The sequence below is a fragment of the Molossus molossus genome, unplaced genomic scaffold, assembly GCF_014108415.1.
Source record: "Molossus molossus isolate mMolMol1 unplaced genomic scaffold, mMolMol1.p scaffold_m16_p_8, whole genome shotgun sequence".
In the NCBI taxonomy this organism is placed as follows: domain Eukaryota; kingdom Metazoa; phylum Chordata; class Mammalia; order Chiroptera; family Molossidae; genus Molossus; species Molossus molossus.
This window is the reverse complement of record NW_023425402.1, coordinates 79,140,130-79,157,021: the sequence shown is the minus strand read 5'-3', so window position 1 is coordinate 79,157,021 and position 16,892 is coordinate 79,140,130. Positions and strand designations below refer to the sequence as shown.

At 39.2% G+C, this 16,892-nt stretch overlaps 1 protein-coding gene across 1 annotated transcript in view; it reads right to left on the bottom strand.

Moving 5' to 3' along the window:
• Positions 1 to 1,436: 1,436 nt before the first annotated feature.
• NKAIN2 (sodium/potassium transporting ATPase interacting 2) overlaps positions 1,437 to 16,892 on the bottom strand; it is a 502,753-nt gene continuing 487,297 nt past the window's right edge. The window contains exons 7-8 of the mRNA XM_036247759.1: positions 2,117 to 2,198; positions 1,437 to 1,461 (exon numbers count right to left, since the gene is read on the bottom strand). Of these exons, the coding sequence (XP_036103652.1) occupies positions 1,437 to 1,461; positions 2,117 to 2,198 (107 nt within the window). The remainder of the gene's footprint in view (positions 1,462 to 2,116; positions 2,199 to 16,892) is intronic.

Below are 16,892 nucleotides of genomic sequence, written 5' to 3'. Positions count from 1 at the left end.
TATTTCTTACTATTTTGCCTTTATTTTTTAATAGACTACTTTATATAAGGCTATGATACAATATTGAGAAGAATGGGAAAATATTTAGAGGATCTATCATTTTATTTTTTGTTTAAGCTATCAAGTGTTTCTAGAAGGACAAAAAAGGTAGATATAGCCCGGTTGGTGTGGCTCAGTGATTGAGTGCTGACCCATGCACCAAGAGGTTACATATTTACTCCTGGTCAGGCACATGCTCAGGTTGTGGGCCTGATCCCCAGTGTGGGACATGCAGGAGGCAGTCAATTGATGTTCTCTCTCATCGATGTTTCTCTCTCTCTCTCCCTCTCCCTTTCTCTCTCTCTAAAATCAATAAAGAAAAATTATAAAAAAGAAATAAATAAAAGAAAAGGTATGGTATAAAAAGAAAACAGGCCAAAGGAAAAAATAATTAACAGAGGAAAATAGATTAAGAAATATTACACAAAGGAACTATATTTTAAGATATAATTTAAAAGTTAGTGAAATTTCAGAGTGGAATTTTTGGGGAAAAAAAGTTGTTCAGGAGAACAGCATGGACAATTGGAAAAATACTTGTTATATTTACAGAAGGCAAAAGTTCTAGTAGGCTGAAAAAAAAAATGATTAAGGGGAGATATTAGACTGTTCATGCCCTCAATTGATTATAAGCTTCAGGAGGGCAGGGGTCAATTCTTAGTCATCATTACATTTTCCTAGGGTGTCCCAGCATCATTTGCATAGTAAGGGTTGAGGAGAAGAGATAATGTTTCCACAAAGCCTTGGGGCCAGATCAGAGTAGACTTTCAGGCTATAGTAAGGAGCTTGGGCTTTGTTCAGTAGGCAACATGGAGGCATTGATAGTTTTGGGGCTGGAGAGTGAAAAGACCAGAGTGGTACTTCAGGGAGATCAACTTGGAGGCCAAGTGAAGGATGGGATAGGGGTTCTAAAATAGAGAGAATGAAAAACTTAAGGTCATGAATGCCAGAATTAGGAGAGTGGTTGTGGGGATGCACAAGAAGGGATATGTGATGTACTGTTTGCAGAGAGAATGCTTTGCATGGCAGATAGTATTGCCTGAGACCTGAACTGATAACGGCTTTCCTAGGAGCGGTGTTACGAAATTCTGCCAGGGAGCTGCAGGGGGCACAAAGAAAAAGGGAGGCATGCTGTATAGATCATTCCCTTCTTAAAATGAAGCTTAAAGGGTTTGTGCAAAGATTAATCTCTCTAGAGAAATACTCCAAAAATCCATTCATTATCCTACACACTAATGCTATTAAAAGGTAAAATGATTCGATGGTGAGGACAAGGACAACGAACACACATCTTCAAAGAGAGAAGCTCACATTTCAAAAGGAATTGGAATCTTACTTTCTATTTTGATCTTCGCTTGCAATTCAGCATATCACCTGATGCTGATATATAGAATTTGTTATCAGTTGTTATCCAAGGGAATTTGCCTAAACACAGATATAAAAATCAGGCTCTGACTGTATATCTGCTCTCTGGAGTGCTAGAGTTAAGGGTCTGATAAGTTTCAGTGTTAATATTCCGCTTTCACTTTCACATCACCAAAATGATAAAGTATTGCAGTTTTTTTTTAAAAAAATTTTTAAACCTATATATAACTAGAGTGATAATCTATCATTTATCATCCAAATGAGAACACTTTTGAGAGTAAAAAGGGGTGCTGGTAATAAGTATACCAGTACCATCCATGTAAACTGAGACTATCCTGGGAAAACCAAAACATACAGTTTAGATGTAGTCCCATACAACTACCTACAATGTCTAATCATTTTAAATATATACAACTTTTGGGTAATTAAAAAAGTAGTATACTATATAGGTTTTTTTTTAAAGCCATGTAGTTGATACTTATATAAGACCAAAGGTAACTTTAGATGTGGCATTTCTGGTAAGTTAAATTTTAAAACATTTATGAAGAAAATGTTAGAATTATCCCAGTCAAAATGACATACACAGGAGAGAACACACTAATGTGTAATTGAAGGGAAGCTGCATGCCTGCATGCCCACTATTCTGTGCCCCCAGAATGTTTACCTGGCCATCTTTTAGTAACCCAGAAGGAGACCTCCCAAGTATAGTACTTACATGTACATAGGCTGTAGTTGTAAATGAGATGTCTTCTGAGGTCCTTGATAGCCATAAGAATCAAAGCCACCTATGAAATCAACTGAAAAGGGACAATTGCCTTCATTAATTAACTTTTCAGAAGAGATCAACATTCATGATCAAGGTTTCACAGATTCTTCATATACACCTTTTAAGAATCTACTAAACTGAACGTTGACTGTGGAGGAAAAAAAAGATTGTTCCCTCAAGGCGGTGATTCCCCCACCTCCTCCTCACCTGTGAGATTCAATGACAGCTTTACATGAATCTTCATTTGAAGGAAGAGTTTATGTACTCCTCTCAAGCTACTAAGACCTAATTGTTGTAACAAAATTCACATGTATATTAAACATGCCATATGTACCCTGGCAGCGTAGCTCAGTTGGTTAGAGCATTGTTCTGATACACCAGGTTGTGGGTTCAGTCTCCAGTTAGGACACATACAAGAAGCAACCAATGAATGCATAAATAAGTGGAACAACAAATTTCTCTCTCTTTCTTCTTTCCTCTCTCTCTCTAAAATCAATAAAAATGTAAAGATCCTATATGTCTTTTTGGTTAATGTGAAGTTTTCCCACTATACCTGACACATGTGAAAAATAACGATGACTCAAGTGCATGTATCTGTCAGCAATAGTATCACTCGTAATAATACCATATACTATGACTGTCAAGTACAAGGCACTATGTTGGAAAATTAACTTAAGATGTTGTCCCTGCCATCTTGTGGTTTATAATCTGAAATGCACAACCACAAATAAATATGTGGAACAATGTCTAACCAAACGTTCAAATACATACATACCTAGATATTTAAGGCACAATAATATATACCAAGAGTTATTGCAGTAGATTGTATTTCTCCAAATGCCAAAAATAATTTACCTTCTATTCCATATATGCTTACAATGTAATCTTGACACACCTCCCATCCAGTGGTTTGGGTCTATGTCCCTTACTCTTGAACCTGGGTAGACCTTTGTGGCCACTTTGACCAAAAGAGTAGAGTACACGTAACACTATGTGTCTTCCAAGGCTAGATCACAAAAATGTCATACATTTCCCTCTTGATTTTTTGCGATGCTCTCTCTTGGAACACAGTCACTATGCCCAAGCTAGGAAGCCCAAACTCCCTACATGGAGAGACTAATGGAAAATCCATGGATATGTTTTTTGGTTGATAGGCTGAGGTCCCAGTTGATAGCCAGCTCCCACACCCAGACCTGTGAGCAAAAATGCCTCCAAATGACCCCAGCACCCAGCTGTTGTCAGCCCAGTCTCGGAGGCTGCCCAGCCAGGTCCCTCGCTGCCCAGCCAGGTCCCTCGCAGTACCAATCAGAGGTAAGCCTTCCTCATTGTGCTCTGTCTGAATTTTTAATCCACGGAATCCATGAACATAATAAATGGTTGTTTTACACACTATGTCTTGGCAGAAATAGTAACTGGAACAATAAATACTAAGAGTACTGTGAAAAGTTTTTTTCTTTTTCTTCTCTTTTCCATTCCTGGATGTAGAAGTTATGTGGTGGGGATAGAAGACGAAAACAAGTGGACAAACAAAATGAATGACAAAATAGATGACAGGAAGGAGAAAGGAAGAGAAATACAGGCTGAATTAGGAGGCCCTAAGATAGCTATCTACAGTTTTTGTAGTGTCTTATCTATTGGCTTAGTTTTACTAATTTTGGTTCTCTTCATAATATCTTGTGTTACAGATAGAAATTGGAGCAAGGTGTGAAGTAACATAAAATTCATGATGTCTAGTTGACTGTTTAGTGGGGAAACCTTTTCTAAAAATAGATTATATTTTTTAGAGCAGTTTTAGGGTTACAAACAAATTGAGCAGAAAGTACAGAGTTTATATATTCCTCCTGTCCTCACACATAAACAGCTACCCTTACTGTCAACATCCCCTAGAGTGGTATATTTGTTAACAATTGATGACTCTACATTGATCTATCATTATCACCCAAAGTCCAGAGTTTACATTAGGGTTTATTCTTGGTGTTTCATAATATGTGGGTTTTGATAAGTGTATAATAATATGTATCATACAGAATAGTTTTACTGCCCTAAAAATCCTCTGTGCTCTGCCTTTTCATCTCTGCCTCTCCCCTAGTCTCTAACCACTGACCTTTTAACAGTCTCCACAGTTTTGCCTTTTGGAGACTGTCATGTAGTTGGACTCTTACAGTGCGTATCTTTGTCTGATTGAGCTCTTTCACTCAGTAATGTGCATTTGAAGTGCCTCCATGTCTTTTTATGGTTTGATATTTTATTTCTTTTTATCATGAAAACTTTTATTTTTGAGTTAGAATTTCTCTTCTCATCAAAATTGAAATAGTGTAATGAGAAAAACAGAGACGCTGATGTTAGGAGGATCAGGGTTCAAATGCTGCTTTGACCACTTGCCAGTGTGTGACCTTAGACAAATCACTTAACAGCCTTTAAAGTAGGACTTATTGTACTTACTTCATACAATTATCATGAGGATAAAATAAGGTAAGGAATGTAGACCCCTCGATGAGATACATGGTATGGAAACAGACAATGAAAAGCCCCTGAAAGCATTTAGGACTCATTATAATCCTATGCAGTATAGGAGAAAGAAAGACAGAACATGTTTAATTTGGAACAACTATGGAACTATACCGATATTTTATAGAAGATGAATTAAAGGAGAATGGACCTCTTTTGTTTTCTGATTGCCCACATTTATGCGCTAGCTAATAGAAACAGTACCAGAAGAGCTAAATAATAATTGGATGGCAACTATATTGAACATTTGTATTTTGAGAAATTATTGTCCATGACTGGGGATCTGCTGCAAATAGTGCCTGAATTCTCTTTCACTTGGGTTCACTCTTGTGAACACTGAGACTTACTTAAGGAATAGTTTGCTGAGAGGTTTTCACAGCATTAAAGTTTCCTTTTTCTGAGGTCCCTTTCAGTAGGATTGTCCTCACCCTGGTGCTGGAGAATAGAGTGGATTTGAGTAGCTCAAGATCAGGGCAGATGTAAACAGTAAGGTTCCTCCACTGGCATTGAGATCCAAGTCGAGCTAAAGTAAATGTGTCGTTATTTTGTTGTTTTTATTTTTCTAATTTATTTTAAATTTTTTCTTTATTGATTTGAGAGAGAGAGAGAAAGGGAGAGAGATATAGAAACATTGATGAGAGAGATCATCAACTGGTCGCCTCCTGCATGCCCCCCCCACCCCACTGGGGATCAGGCCCACAACGTGGGCATGTGTCCTGACCGGGAATCGAACCGGCGACCTCTTGATGCATGGGAGAATGCTCAACCACTGAGCCACATGGCTGGACTGTTGTTGTTTTTAAATATTTCCTTAGCCTTTCTCCCCCTGGGGTTTCAGATGAATGGCAGAAAAAGGCTGATGGTAATTATAAACCAAAGATCATTGAGTGAACCAAGAGATGACCTGAAGAAACCAAGATGATATTTCAAGTCCAGTGGATAGAATCATGACCAAAAACAGGAAACAAAGCTGAGTCCGGAGCAATGAACCTTCCTAAGACATGAGAAAAGGCCAGAAGGGAAATGAGGTAATGAGGTGTGCCCTCAGCCTGTGTTGCAAATGGAACGGGCCTTGTCTGGGGTTTGCTCTCATTAGCCATGATCTGTCTGGTGTGTGGGTGTAGAGCTGGCTTACAACTGCCCAGTGGGGAGAAGGGCACCGAAGCCCTGATGGAAGGGTTGCTGATGTTCTAATCATTCAGGTCAGCCAGAGCCACAAAGAGTTTCCCACAGCAGATGATTCAGAACCAAGAATAGAAAAGAAGAGGATCCAAATATAACCAGGAAGGACTTTTACCATTTCACTGATGGTGTGTGTGTGTGTGTGTGTGTGTGTGTGTGTGTGTGTGAAATTTAAATCAGAATTAAAGAGCATATTTTCTGTATTTTATTTTATATACATGCCTGTGTTCATAGCCAGAGAAATGATGTATGGTCATTTCTCACATGCATTCATTCTGAGTCATTGTATGGTAGTCTTCCTAAATATCTCAGGGAGACGAATAGGAATAAATTGGACCCAACTGACCACTACGGTTAATATTATGATGGTCAATGCATGTGGACTTGGTACCCTGCACCTTTAACAGAATTATGCTTCGAGCAGGTCTGGAACTCTTTGGGGTGCATGTGGGTGGAGTACAGGGGTAGAAGGAACTCTTTTCTTAATGAAAATCCTGAATTACTGAGATTATCTAACATTTTTAGAATGCCCTTAATACCACTTTGGTCTGTTTTCAATTGCTTTGATATAATAACATTTACTCAGGCTCTAAAGAGGCTACTGCATACTGTAAACATTTTTATCCACAATAGGAGTCATAATACAGCTGACAGGTCCTTCGCCAAGTAATTATGATGGCATCCAGATGTTTGCCTTATAGCACAACTCTGCATTATTTAGAAAAAAAAGTACTTTTTATTAACCAGAAATCTTAATTCCTAAAAATAAAAATAAATTCTCAACAACTGCAAAATACTTAATAATTCCTAAAAACATTTCTGGTGACATCATTTATATTTACAATAGTACTGTGAAGAGGGTAGGAATAATTACCTTCATTCTACAGGTAAATACAGATTTATTGGACTGCCTGGGGCCACACACTAGCGGGAAATGGGACCAGAAGCTAGGTATTTGCTTTCCTCAATAAGTATGCTGAAAAAGTGATTTTTGTGTTTTACTCATGCCATTTCAGAAAATTCCTGGAAGGTTATCAAAGGTTTTGCATCACATTGGGGATTAAATCTAAAATCTTTAGGCCTCTCCATTCTTAGTCTTCATTTAACAAACGTTTTAGAGTTCTTCCCTGGAGTCCTCTACTGGTGGTAGATGTCTCCTTGTGTTATTTATTCTTCAGCATCTTTTCTGTTCTTTTTAGAAAATTTACTCCTTCACCTTCTTCCCAACTCTGGTTTACTCTTCTCAGAATATTCTGATGTGAGCAATAACCAAAGCAAAAACCACCTGTGCTGGATTTGCCAGTAATCATTTCACACAGATTTTGGCTTTCTGCAACGCGTCTTTAAGGGGTGAAAAGGCAAGCATCTTTCCACATTGAGTTCATTTCCTTCGTGTCTGATAACTTGTGCAGGCATCCTATCAACGTTTAAGCAATCCTTCCTTCTGGAAAGTATTTATGTTTTCAGCTCCATCTTGTGTAACTCTGATTACAGTGATGTTTTTCAAAGTAAGGAGAGAAGATTTTCTTATAGCCACTGGCGTATTGTCTCTGTTATTGAAATGCTTATCAGAACATGTGAAAGACAGAGGCATCATTGAAGGCCTGAATTAGAATTAGAAGAATGAGAAAAAATATGACAATGAATGCAAGATAAAGGGATAAACGGGAAGAAAACCTAGGACATGCCAAATTTTTGAATATGAGGGAAGGGAAAGGAAAAGGCAAGATGGAAAGTTGACTCTTAGTTGGCTAGAAGAATATTGCTGCATTTACCAGATCAGAAAAGAATGTCAGGAATAAATTGGTGTTTGGCCTATCTGGAGAGGTAGTATTTAATTTATAAGTGGCACATATAAATGGCAAGGACCAGGGAACACTCGAGAGAAGGAAAATGTACCTGCAATCAGTGCAAAGCAAATTGGGGACTTGCTGTTATTTTTTTTAAAGTTTTTGAATTGCAGTTGACATTCAATATTATATCCATTTCAGGTGATCTCCCTTTCCCATAAATCATGAATTTCTTTCTCCTCACTTGGCTTTATTTTGTTTCATTGCAACGTATCTTCACCTGACATGTTGTAAATCTGCTTGTTTATTTGTTGATTCCACCACTACAATGTAACTGCACGAGAGGGAAAGTTTACTACTGTTTTTCCAAAACATAGTTTGGCTCATGGAAGACCCTGGATATGTATGTACTGAATGAACTGTAAAGAAAAATAAGGCAATCAGTTAGACTGTGGAAAAGACTGATACCGTTTCTCAGTGAGATTTGACAGAGTACTTTGGTCCTTTCCTCCATGGAACAATAATAAAGAGAAGACCTTTATGGAAGACTTAAAAGTGAGTTGTTGCCCGAGTCCTGTGAAATTAAAGAAACCTTTTGGATGTCAATAGGGAAAAGCCACCCCTGGATTCCGTTCGGCCTAGAGGGGTGGAAGGAAAAAGGTGAGAATATTCTTTAGTATCAAACTGACTAGGGTACGAGGGCCATTAATTAGTGAATGTTATCAAGTGTTGCAAATGTTGAGAATTGGTAGGGAAAACACTGCTCTTTCTTCTGGCCAGTTTATAGTATCCTAAACAGAAGTACACAACTATACAACAGAAGGTGGGGAAAATAAAATTTGTACTTGCTTAATTTTTGTCTCATTGGAGGAATTTGCCTTGGGTCCTATGAAGACAACTCAGAGGTCATCTTTTTTTTTTTGGCAATTGCTACAGAGTTTTCTCTTTGCCCTAGTTTTCTTATCTGCAATATGGGTATGTTTATATCTGAGTTATAGAGGCACAGGGAGGTCCAATTATTTTATATTAGTAAAGTGCCATATCAGTTTAATAACTATGATTTAATAGTATTAACAGCAGCAGAATCTAGAAATTACTAAGTAAAAGAAAAATGCTTTCTGAGTAAATGTTCTTTGCTAAAATATATTCCCTGTTGTGAACTTCCCTTTTATTTAAACCTTTTATGTAAACACTGAGTTCAACAAACCTATAACTGCCTTTTTAAATACATGTTGGTGGTGAAGTATTATAATATAAAATTGTACCTTGCTTATTAATGACAAAGCCACTAGTCAACATTCTGTCTTTTGGACACAGAGCTGGAAAAGACCATGAAGGGAACTTTTAAAAGGCAGTTCACAGAAAGCTAAGCCTAATAAATATTTAGAAGAACACATTAAAAGATTTGAAAGAATTTGTGTGGGCCTATGAAAATAGAGTATATATCCATTATCTCTGCAGGTAAGGATTTCAAGGGAACGTCTCTCCAGTCGTACAAAAGGAATTTTTGTACAACGAACCACAGGCCCGAAAGAACTGCCTTTCTCCCTCGTAGACTTACTTGGTGGCACCAATTCAGTTTCCTGTGTGAGCTTGAGGTGTTCAGTCTGGGCTAACATCCCCGAATGGAATCTGAGCACATTTTGTTTCTGATTAGAAAAACAACCCTTTAAGAGCCGCTCTATCCTGCTGTTGCTGAAAGGTCACTGCAGTGTATGCTTCTCGCAGGAGAAGCCGCAGTGAATGAAATGAGACTTACTACCAACATCACTACAGATGCTTCGCTCCCTAACCCTGTTCAGCAAATACATCTTCTTGGGGGCTTAGGGTCTTATTTTTCTATGTTTCTCTCTTAGTTGTTTTAGAATCGAATCTTCAGTGCTTTAAACTCGGTAGCACATTTACCTATGCTTTAAAAAAATGAAAGTGAGAAGCGATTCCTACCACGGTATCACAATGAATAAAACATTCCTTTCATTAGAAATAGTTTGAGCAATCACTTTAAACTTTTGGTTCTAAAAACTTCATAAACATTGAAATCTAAGTTCCACTTGATAAACTGTTTTGCCTTTTGTGCTCTTGTCTGTTTGTGCTGTTCTCAGTGAGGGTAATACCTTAGGTGAGACAGAGCTGGTTTTGTGCTGAGACCAGGATCTTGCTGGAGAATAGTCTTCTAACAATATAAGCCATGCTGGATACATCACAGGGAAGCTGTGAAGGAGCATTAAGATTGAAGTTTTGGAGTCACAGGACCTGAGCTTAGCTTGTGCCTTTACCTCTGATCAGCATCTTACTCATATGCAGCTCACAGCTGCTTTGAGCCTTACTTTCTTCCTCTGTTAGGTTGGGATGATAAAACAATTTCAATTTCATAGGGTTATTGAGAGAATCATGTACATGTAATACTTAGAGGCATGTACATTAAAGATACATTATGGATAGATTTGGGTCCTCATCTCTTTTTATAAGAGATTATACAAAGAGAATTATTTGAATTATGCTTTACAATACACATTTAGGCTCTTAACCGAGAGGATGAGAACTCCGCATTAGAATTTACTAGAGTTTTGCGTGGACTGATGTAAGTATAGAAGTCATCTGCAGAAGCTGAGGGAAGCTGATGTAGGTCTATAGAAATCCTTTAAAATCCCACCTGGTTGGTTAACTATGGTCTGACAAGCAATAAAAATAGCCTGTGTAACATAATGTAGGAAAAAAGGAAAGATATTTTATATGAAAAAACTACACATATCTGAGTTTCCATAGCTCAAGTATTTCTGAAAATCACCTTGTATGTTATCTTAAAGGACAGAGAGACAGGGGCCAGCCTGGTTTGCAGTCTGTGAGGCTGAGGCATGGATGTAAGGGAAGGAAGGGTCCCATGGAGTGGGCGAGAACAAGCTCGCCGAGAGCTCACCCTCCGGGATCAGGAAGAGAAGATGAGGTCAATTCTTGGTGGAAGGATTCATTTGGAGAGGAAAACCTGGACCATCCCTCTCAGATTTGGGCAGGGCTGCAAGGAGCCAAAAGGATAATTGCTGGTATAGAGAGCTGTTGAGGAAAATGAGGATTTTATGTTGGATGGCATTGGTTTCCTCAGGGTTGAGTCCTAGGCTTGAGGAGCTGGAAAGGTTTGGGACAGGTGCCCCGTGAGTCAGTGGGAAGGAGTGACGCGCTGCCGGCAGTGAACAGCATCCAGCCGTGTTGGCCGCCTTCTCCAGGAACATGCAGCAGCCCAGGATTAGAAGTGGAGAAACTGAACCTGAGCCTCATCAGGCATGGACAGCGAAAGGAGGGGAGGAGACCAAGGAGGCAGTGAAAGCATTACTGCCATTACTCATCCTGGAGCTAGATGATGGCCAGAATGGTCTGAAGTATGAGAAAAACCAAGGCTCCAGTCTATGTAAAGACAAAGAAAAATTAGTCCAGGAGGGAGGCAGGAGAAGAAGGTGGGAGCAAAGACAGGAGTTCCCAGTCAGGCCGAGCATTTTGATATTGGAGATTTTGAAGAACCTTTTGTTTTCCATGAGGAAGACCATCCAACTAGCCTCCCTGAGGAAGGAAATCAAGGGGGTGGATGAAGTGAATGATTGATGAGAGTGGTGAGAGCTGAGAAGGTCAATAATCTGCAAAACTAGAGTCCGAAAATTATTTATCCATATATATTTAATACTTTCAATAGATGTGGAGCAGCGGACAGAATATGATGAAATAACTAAGTATCTTAAAGGTGCCTGGGCTCTCTTTCTGCCATGCTGTTTGGATGGAGGATTGGATTCACCAGTGTTTTGTTCTCCCCATTACACTTGCTTTCAATTATATATGACACGCCTTTCAGCTGAAATTGAGAGGAGCTATTACAAGCTATAGGCGAGCTAGTTAGATGTGATTGGATATGTTTCTCAGCTGGCATCCCGAATATATTTAGAATGCACAGCCCATTTAAATACAGTGGTTTTAATTGGGTGTGGGCACATTAATGTACACATATTAAGGGAAATAAAAAATAAAGCATTCATGCTATAATAATCCAATAGAGAAATTACTCTTGTCTTGAATTTTTTGCTAACATGATCTTTGCATCATTTTGCAGCCTCCAGAAAGGAAAATCACAAAGCTCCTGAGCTTAAATTTTCTTTTTAGAACAACAGTTGCAGTTTCAGGAAAGAGAATGTCCAGTGGTTGCTCTAACATTTTTTATTGATATTTAGGAAAGTTCAAACTAGATTTGCTATATTAAACTCATTAAACACACCTAAGATTACTCCTGTGTGAATTACAGTGTATATTTGGTCAATATAGATAAAAAAATGTAGTCCTCTTTAAAAAAAGGCACATCTATTTTTGCTAAATTGTACATAGCCCTCTGATTTATCTTTCAGGTTTCAGTTGAAATGTCACTTCCTCAGGAAAGAATTTCTAGTCTTCTAAACTGGACCAAATGCCCCTGGGGTGCATTCCCACCGCATCCCCTACTCTCCTTGTCTGATCACTCATTACGTTACAGTGTAATTCCTCCGTGAGCTGTGTGCTGGATTATAAGCACCAAGAAGGCAACGACAGTATATGTTTGGTTCCCTGCCTCATCCCTAGTGACTAACCCACAGTCTACCAGACAGTGGTCCTCGAGAACTATGTGTTGAAAGAATCTATCTTGAGTATCAGCGTGAAGTGATGTGGAAGATATACTTAGTACCAAGAAACTTAACATTTGCTCCGGGTTCTGCCTCTAAATGACTGATCTGGAGCAAGTCAATCTGAGCATTCCTTTCTTCAACTGTAAAATTAGAGGATTAACATAGGTGATGTCTGATGTTGTTCATAGCTCTATGATTCTGCACAATTCCAGATTGCTGGGATTGGTTTACATACCAGTGGTAACAATAAAGTATTTACAAAGAGCAAATCTGCAAAGGCATAGTGAGTGGGAAAATTAGTACAGAAGAATTAATTCCCTCTGGCTATTGCTACTATTATGCATTGATTTTCCTAGTCAAGTTGCCAGGGTAATGGTTTGATGAATGGCGTATATGCATATATATGGCATTTGAAACCTGAGACATGACAATTCCCAACTGGAAAACAGAGTGATGGAAAAGGTGGGGCCTGGGAGAGGGGAATAGAATTGACAGGTTTGGAACCAACAGAAATACTGTCGCCCCATTAACTTATTTCAGTGGTGCAGGTGTATGGGTGTGTGACTACGTGCTTCCTTTTGCCTTTCTGCTCTTGGGAATTCCTTTAACATCAACTTCATTAGTTACAAAGGCAGCAATCCATATCCAATTTTCTTTTTGTGTCAGGATTGTTCATGTATAAACTAGGCTCCTTTGTTGGAAACATTTGCAATTAATCCTATAAACCAACAAACCAAAAATGCAAATTTTGCACTGTCTGCCCCAGTCAACCCTTCTGACTCTGAGCCCTGACCACCATCCATTATTACACAGAAATGAATTGAAATTCCTACTTTGGGCCTAACCTAATTTCAAGTGATAATAGGCATGGATTCCCAGAAGCACTCTATGCCTCTTGATAGTAACATCCTAATTTCCTTTTCTGGTAAATGTTTTAAATAAGATTTTAGCACCAAAGGAAATTAACCTTTAAATTAATTGTAATTATAAAATGCCATCGCAGATTTTTGTCTTCAGCCTAATTACTTTCTATTATTTAAACAAACCTCACCTCCTGTGAGCTTCAAGTTTATTTCTCCTTCACTCCCTGCGACACAATGCCAACTAAGTCTAGCGGAGGCCCCCCCAGGGTCCCCTGTGCTGCTGGAGTAGCCTCTTGGAAATGTCACAGAGGACGAGGGTCCCCTGCCCTCACCTACTAACGAGGCGCTCGCTCTCCGCGCCAGGAGCTGCTATGCCCACGTTTCCTCCCGCCTACCTGGTGGCCCTCCTTAGAGAGGCAGTGTCTTTAGTCCTCCTGCTGTTAAAAAGGAAAAAGCTACGCCCAGCCTCCCGCTTCCATTAGCTGCCACTTCCGAAACGAAAGCAGCGCTGGGCATAATGAGGGAGGCACCCCGGCCAGCACCTTTGTTATCCCAGGCGCAGCCGGGAATGCGGTGCTGTCTCCGCACGGCGCAGCCTCCGAGGGCGGCCAGCACTCCGTCTGCTTCTCATCGGCTCCTTCCAGAGGGGACAAGGGGCACCGCAACTTTATTTTGCGGACACGTACATCTGTATCGGGTGCTAAAAGCATCCTGTTGCTCTGCCGCTCGGCTGCTTTCTGTCTCACGTCATTGTCAAGGCGAGTGTAGAGACAGACGGTGAGGGAACAAGCCCAGGTGGGTTGGGGGTCGCAAAATTGGCAGAAGCAGAATAATCAGAACGGAAGGTTTTGTCTTTGAATCATTCCTGTCACAACTTCTTCCATTCACATGCTCTGGCTTCCTTTCTATCAGGCTTCTTTGGAAACTTGGGTATCATTCATCCACTGGATAACTTGAGTGTTCTGAATAAAACACCTGCTGTATTATATACCCCAGGTCAATAAAGGTCTTCCTTTGCTAGTCTGAATATTGTCCAACATTGATGCTTTAGAAACAAGTGCTATTACATTACACTCACACACTCAAGTTAGAAACAAGATCCTGCTTGTTTTGAATCAACAAAAGAGAGAATGAACCAATGTCTTGCCCTCATATTTTTGAATTGGGAAGGTAAGATTCATTTAAAGATGATCACAGTGCTCATGTGTATGTGTGAGTGTGCGTGCGTGCATATTAAAAGCAGTATAGAAGGAGAAATTATGAGAAAAGGGGGAAAGTAAGAAGTCATTATTGAAGAATCAGACTCAACTTTGACCTGAATATCCAAATTGAAAAATACAACTCAATATTTTCTCTTTAACGACCACAAGAGGGAGCAATTTAACATTAGGCTGAGAAAGAGACCAGTGCTGTTGTCAGTGTGGGGAGTGACTGGCAGGAGGCATATGAATATATGGAGGCATTTATTTCAGGTTTGATCATTTATTTGGTCTTTTAAATATGACAGCATGTTTTCGTTTTTCCTTTCATTTATTTAGAAAAGGACAGCCCTGGCCGGTTTGGCTTAGCGGTTAGAGCGTCGACCTGGGTTCAGTTCTCGCTAAGGGCATGTACCCCGGTTGCAGTTTGTCCCGGGCCCTGGTTGGGTTGTGCAGGTAACAGCCACTAGATGTACCCCTTTCACGTAGCTGGTTTTTTCTCTCTCTCCCTCCCACTCTATCTGAACAAAAAATGGAAAAATGTCCTCGGGTGAGGATAAAAAAAAAAAAGGACAAAAGGTGCTCTATTCTAATTGGTTATTTATTTAACTAGAATAAACCTGGAGTCTGAGGAAATGTTATATTTCCTTAGCAGTTTCCACTAGTCCAGGAAATGTTTGTGTAGAGCTGAATGATTCATTCATTGATTTCCCAACTACTTATTGAATCCTGCTCTAAGTAGGGGAGGTGTAAGATGCTGAGGATATAGCGGTGGTCAAGACAAGTGTGGCCCCCAAATGCATCCCTAACACTCTCTTATCCTGGGGGAGTCAATATGTGCTGTATTGGTGTCAAAAGTTCATGAATAAGCTCAGTGACCATGGGCACATCATTTACTCTTTATGGGTATATAAAATTAAGGTACTGAAATAGAGCCATAGGCAATAGTTTTCCATCATTTTAAACCCTGTGGTATTCTTAGTCCAAAAGAAATCTTACGCAGAACAAGAAGTCATAAAATTAAATAAATGCAGAGCTCCTGTGCTTTGGGGAGTTGGAGAAGGAGCAAGGTGACACCTTCTACCATGTGCCACTATAGTTTGGGGCTCCAGGTTCTGATAACATCTATTCTGTTCAGAGATGAGGAAAGCAATGGCAAGGTTTATTTTGGGACAGAGGCTGCAGATGTGGACAATATTATCTCACTTAGTCACTTTCAGAATTCCAAAACACATGTAATAAAGAGATGGTAAAACAATAACATATTACTCTTTAATTTGACTACTGGAATATAATACTTAAAAAGTAAAATAGACACATAATTCTCATAACTCTGCCTGTCAACCTGACACCCAATAAGGTGGCATCTTTTTTTTTTCAAACTGCTAATTTTCTGCCTCTTAGGTTATGTTTGTAGAGTGATTTATAAATAACAAGAAAGAAAGCTCAGGTTACCAAACAGATTTATGGTGTGGCCCTAACAACTAGGTAGATAGACAGATGATAGATAGATAAGGAAAGATGGGAGGAAGGAAGGAAGGAATGAAGGAAGACCAGGAGATACGTAATATGCCCAAATTTTAACTAAGAACCAATTTAGAATTGTGGGGTCACATTCTGTATTTTTATATCTGTATTTTATATACATTCTGCAGTTGACATACATTCTTTATCAATAAGAAGCAACAAATATTTTTTAATGGTGGAGTAATCTTCACTGCTCCCCCTTCTGGCCTCCCCCACAGGTGGGACAGTGTATGATTGTGTTCAAAGAATTGCATCCAAACTCAGTGATCTTGACAAAATGGAAAATGATCAAAACATACAGAATGCAGTTCAATACACAGACGGGCAGGCCAGCCGGCTTTAGAAGAAAAATCAAACAAAAATAACAGAAAATTATTAGCCTCCGAGAAGTGAATAATTTCCTGTGGTTTGCTTTTCAAATGAAAGATTCCATAAATCAATTGTGACTTTTATCTGAAGGCCAGTGATTTTGAAGAATCCAGGACAGGTTTCTGTGAACTTGTGCTTGGTTGGTGGGTTCCCGCATGTGCTCATCGATATGCTTAAAATCTATAAAGCCTTTTTTTTTGATATTGTCCCCCAAATAAGTCCCCCAGAATACTTTTTAAAATGACATTCCATAATGTTCTCCAGATCACTTGAATATTTAATAACACTTGCAAATACATCAAATCTCTCTTGGAAAAGATAGTGTCTACTTAGAAAAATGGACCCATTTTTTTTGAGGATTGATGTTTAGTTCTAGTTTGACTATTAAGCAAAAAGTTTATAAAACACATAATAAAATGTGAGAAATTAAATGGATGTTTTCCATTCTGGATTAGTGATGTTTTCCATCTAAGAATGCTAACGAAGCAGAGACGTACGTTCTTAGCCCTATCACTGCAAGTAGACACCTGAATGGGGTGCATACTGAGGATTCAGTGAGGGAAGAGCTGCACAGTATATAACAATAGACATCAGGCCAGGAATCTCAGAACAGTTTACTTCTTTCACAGACGATTGTGAAACAGAACAAG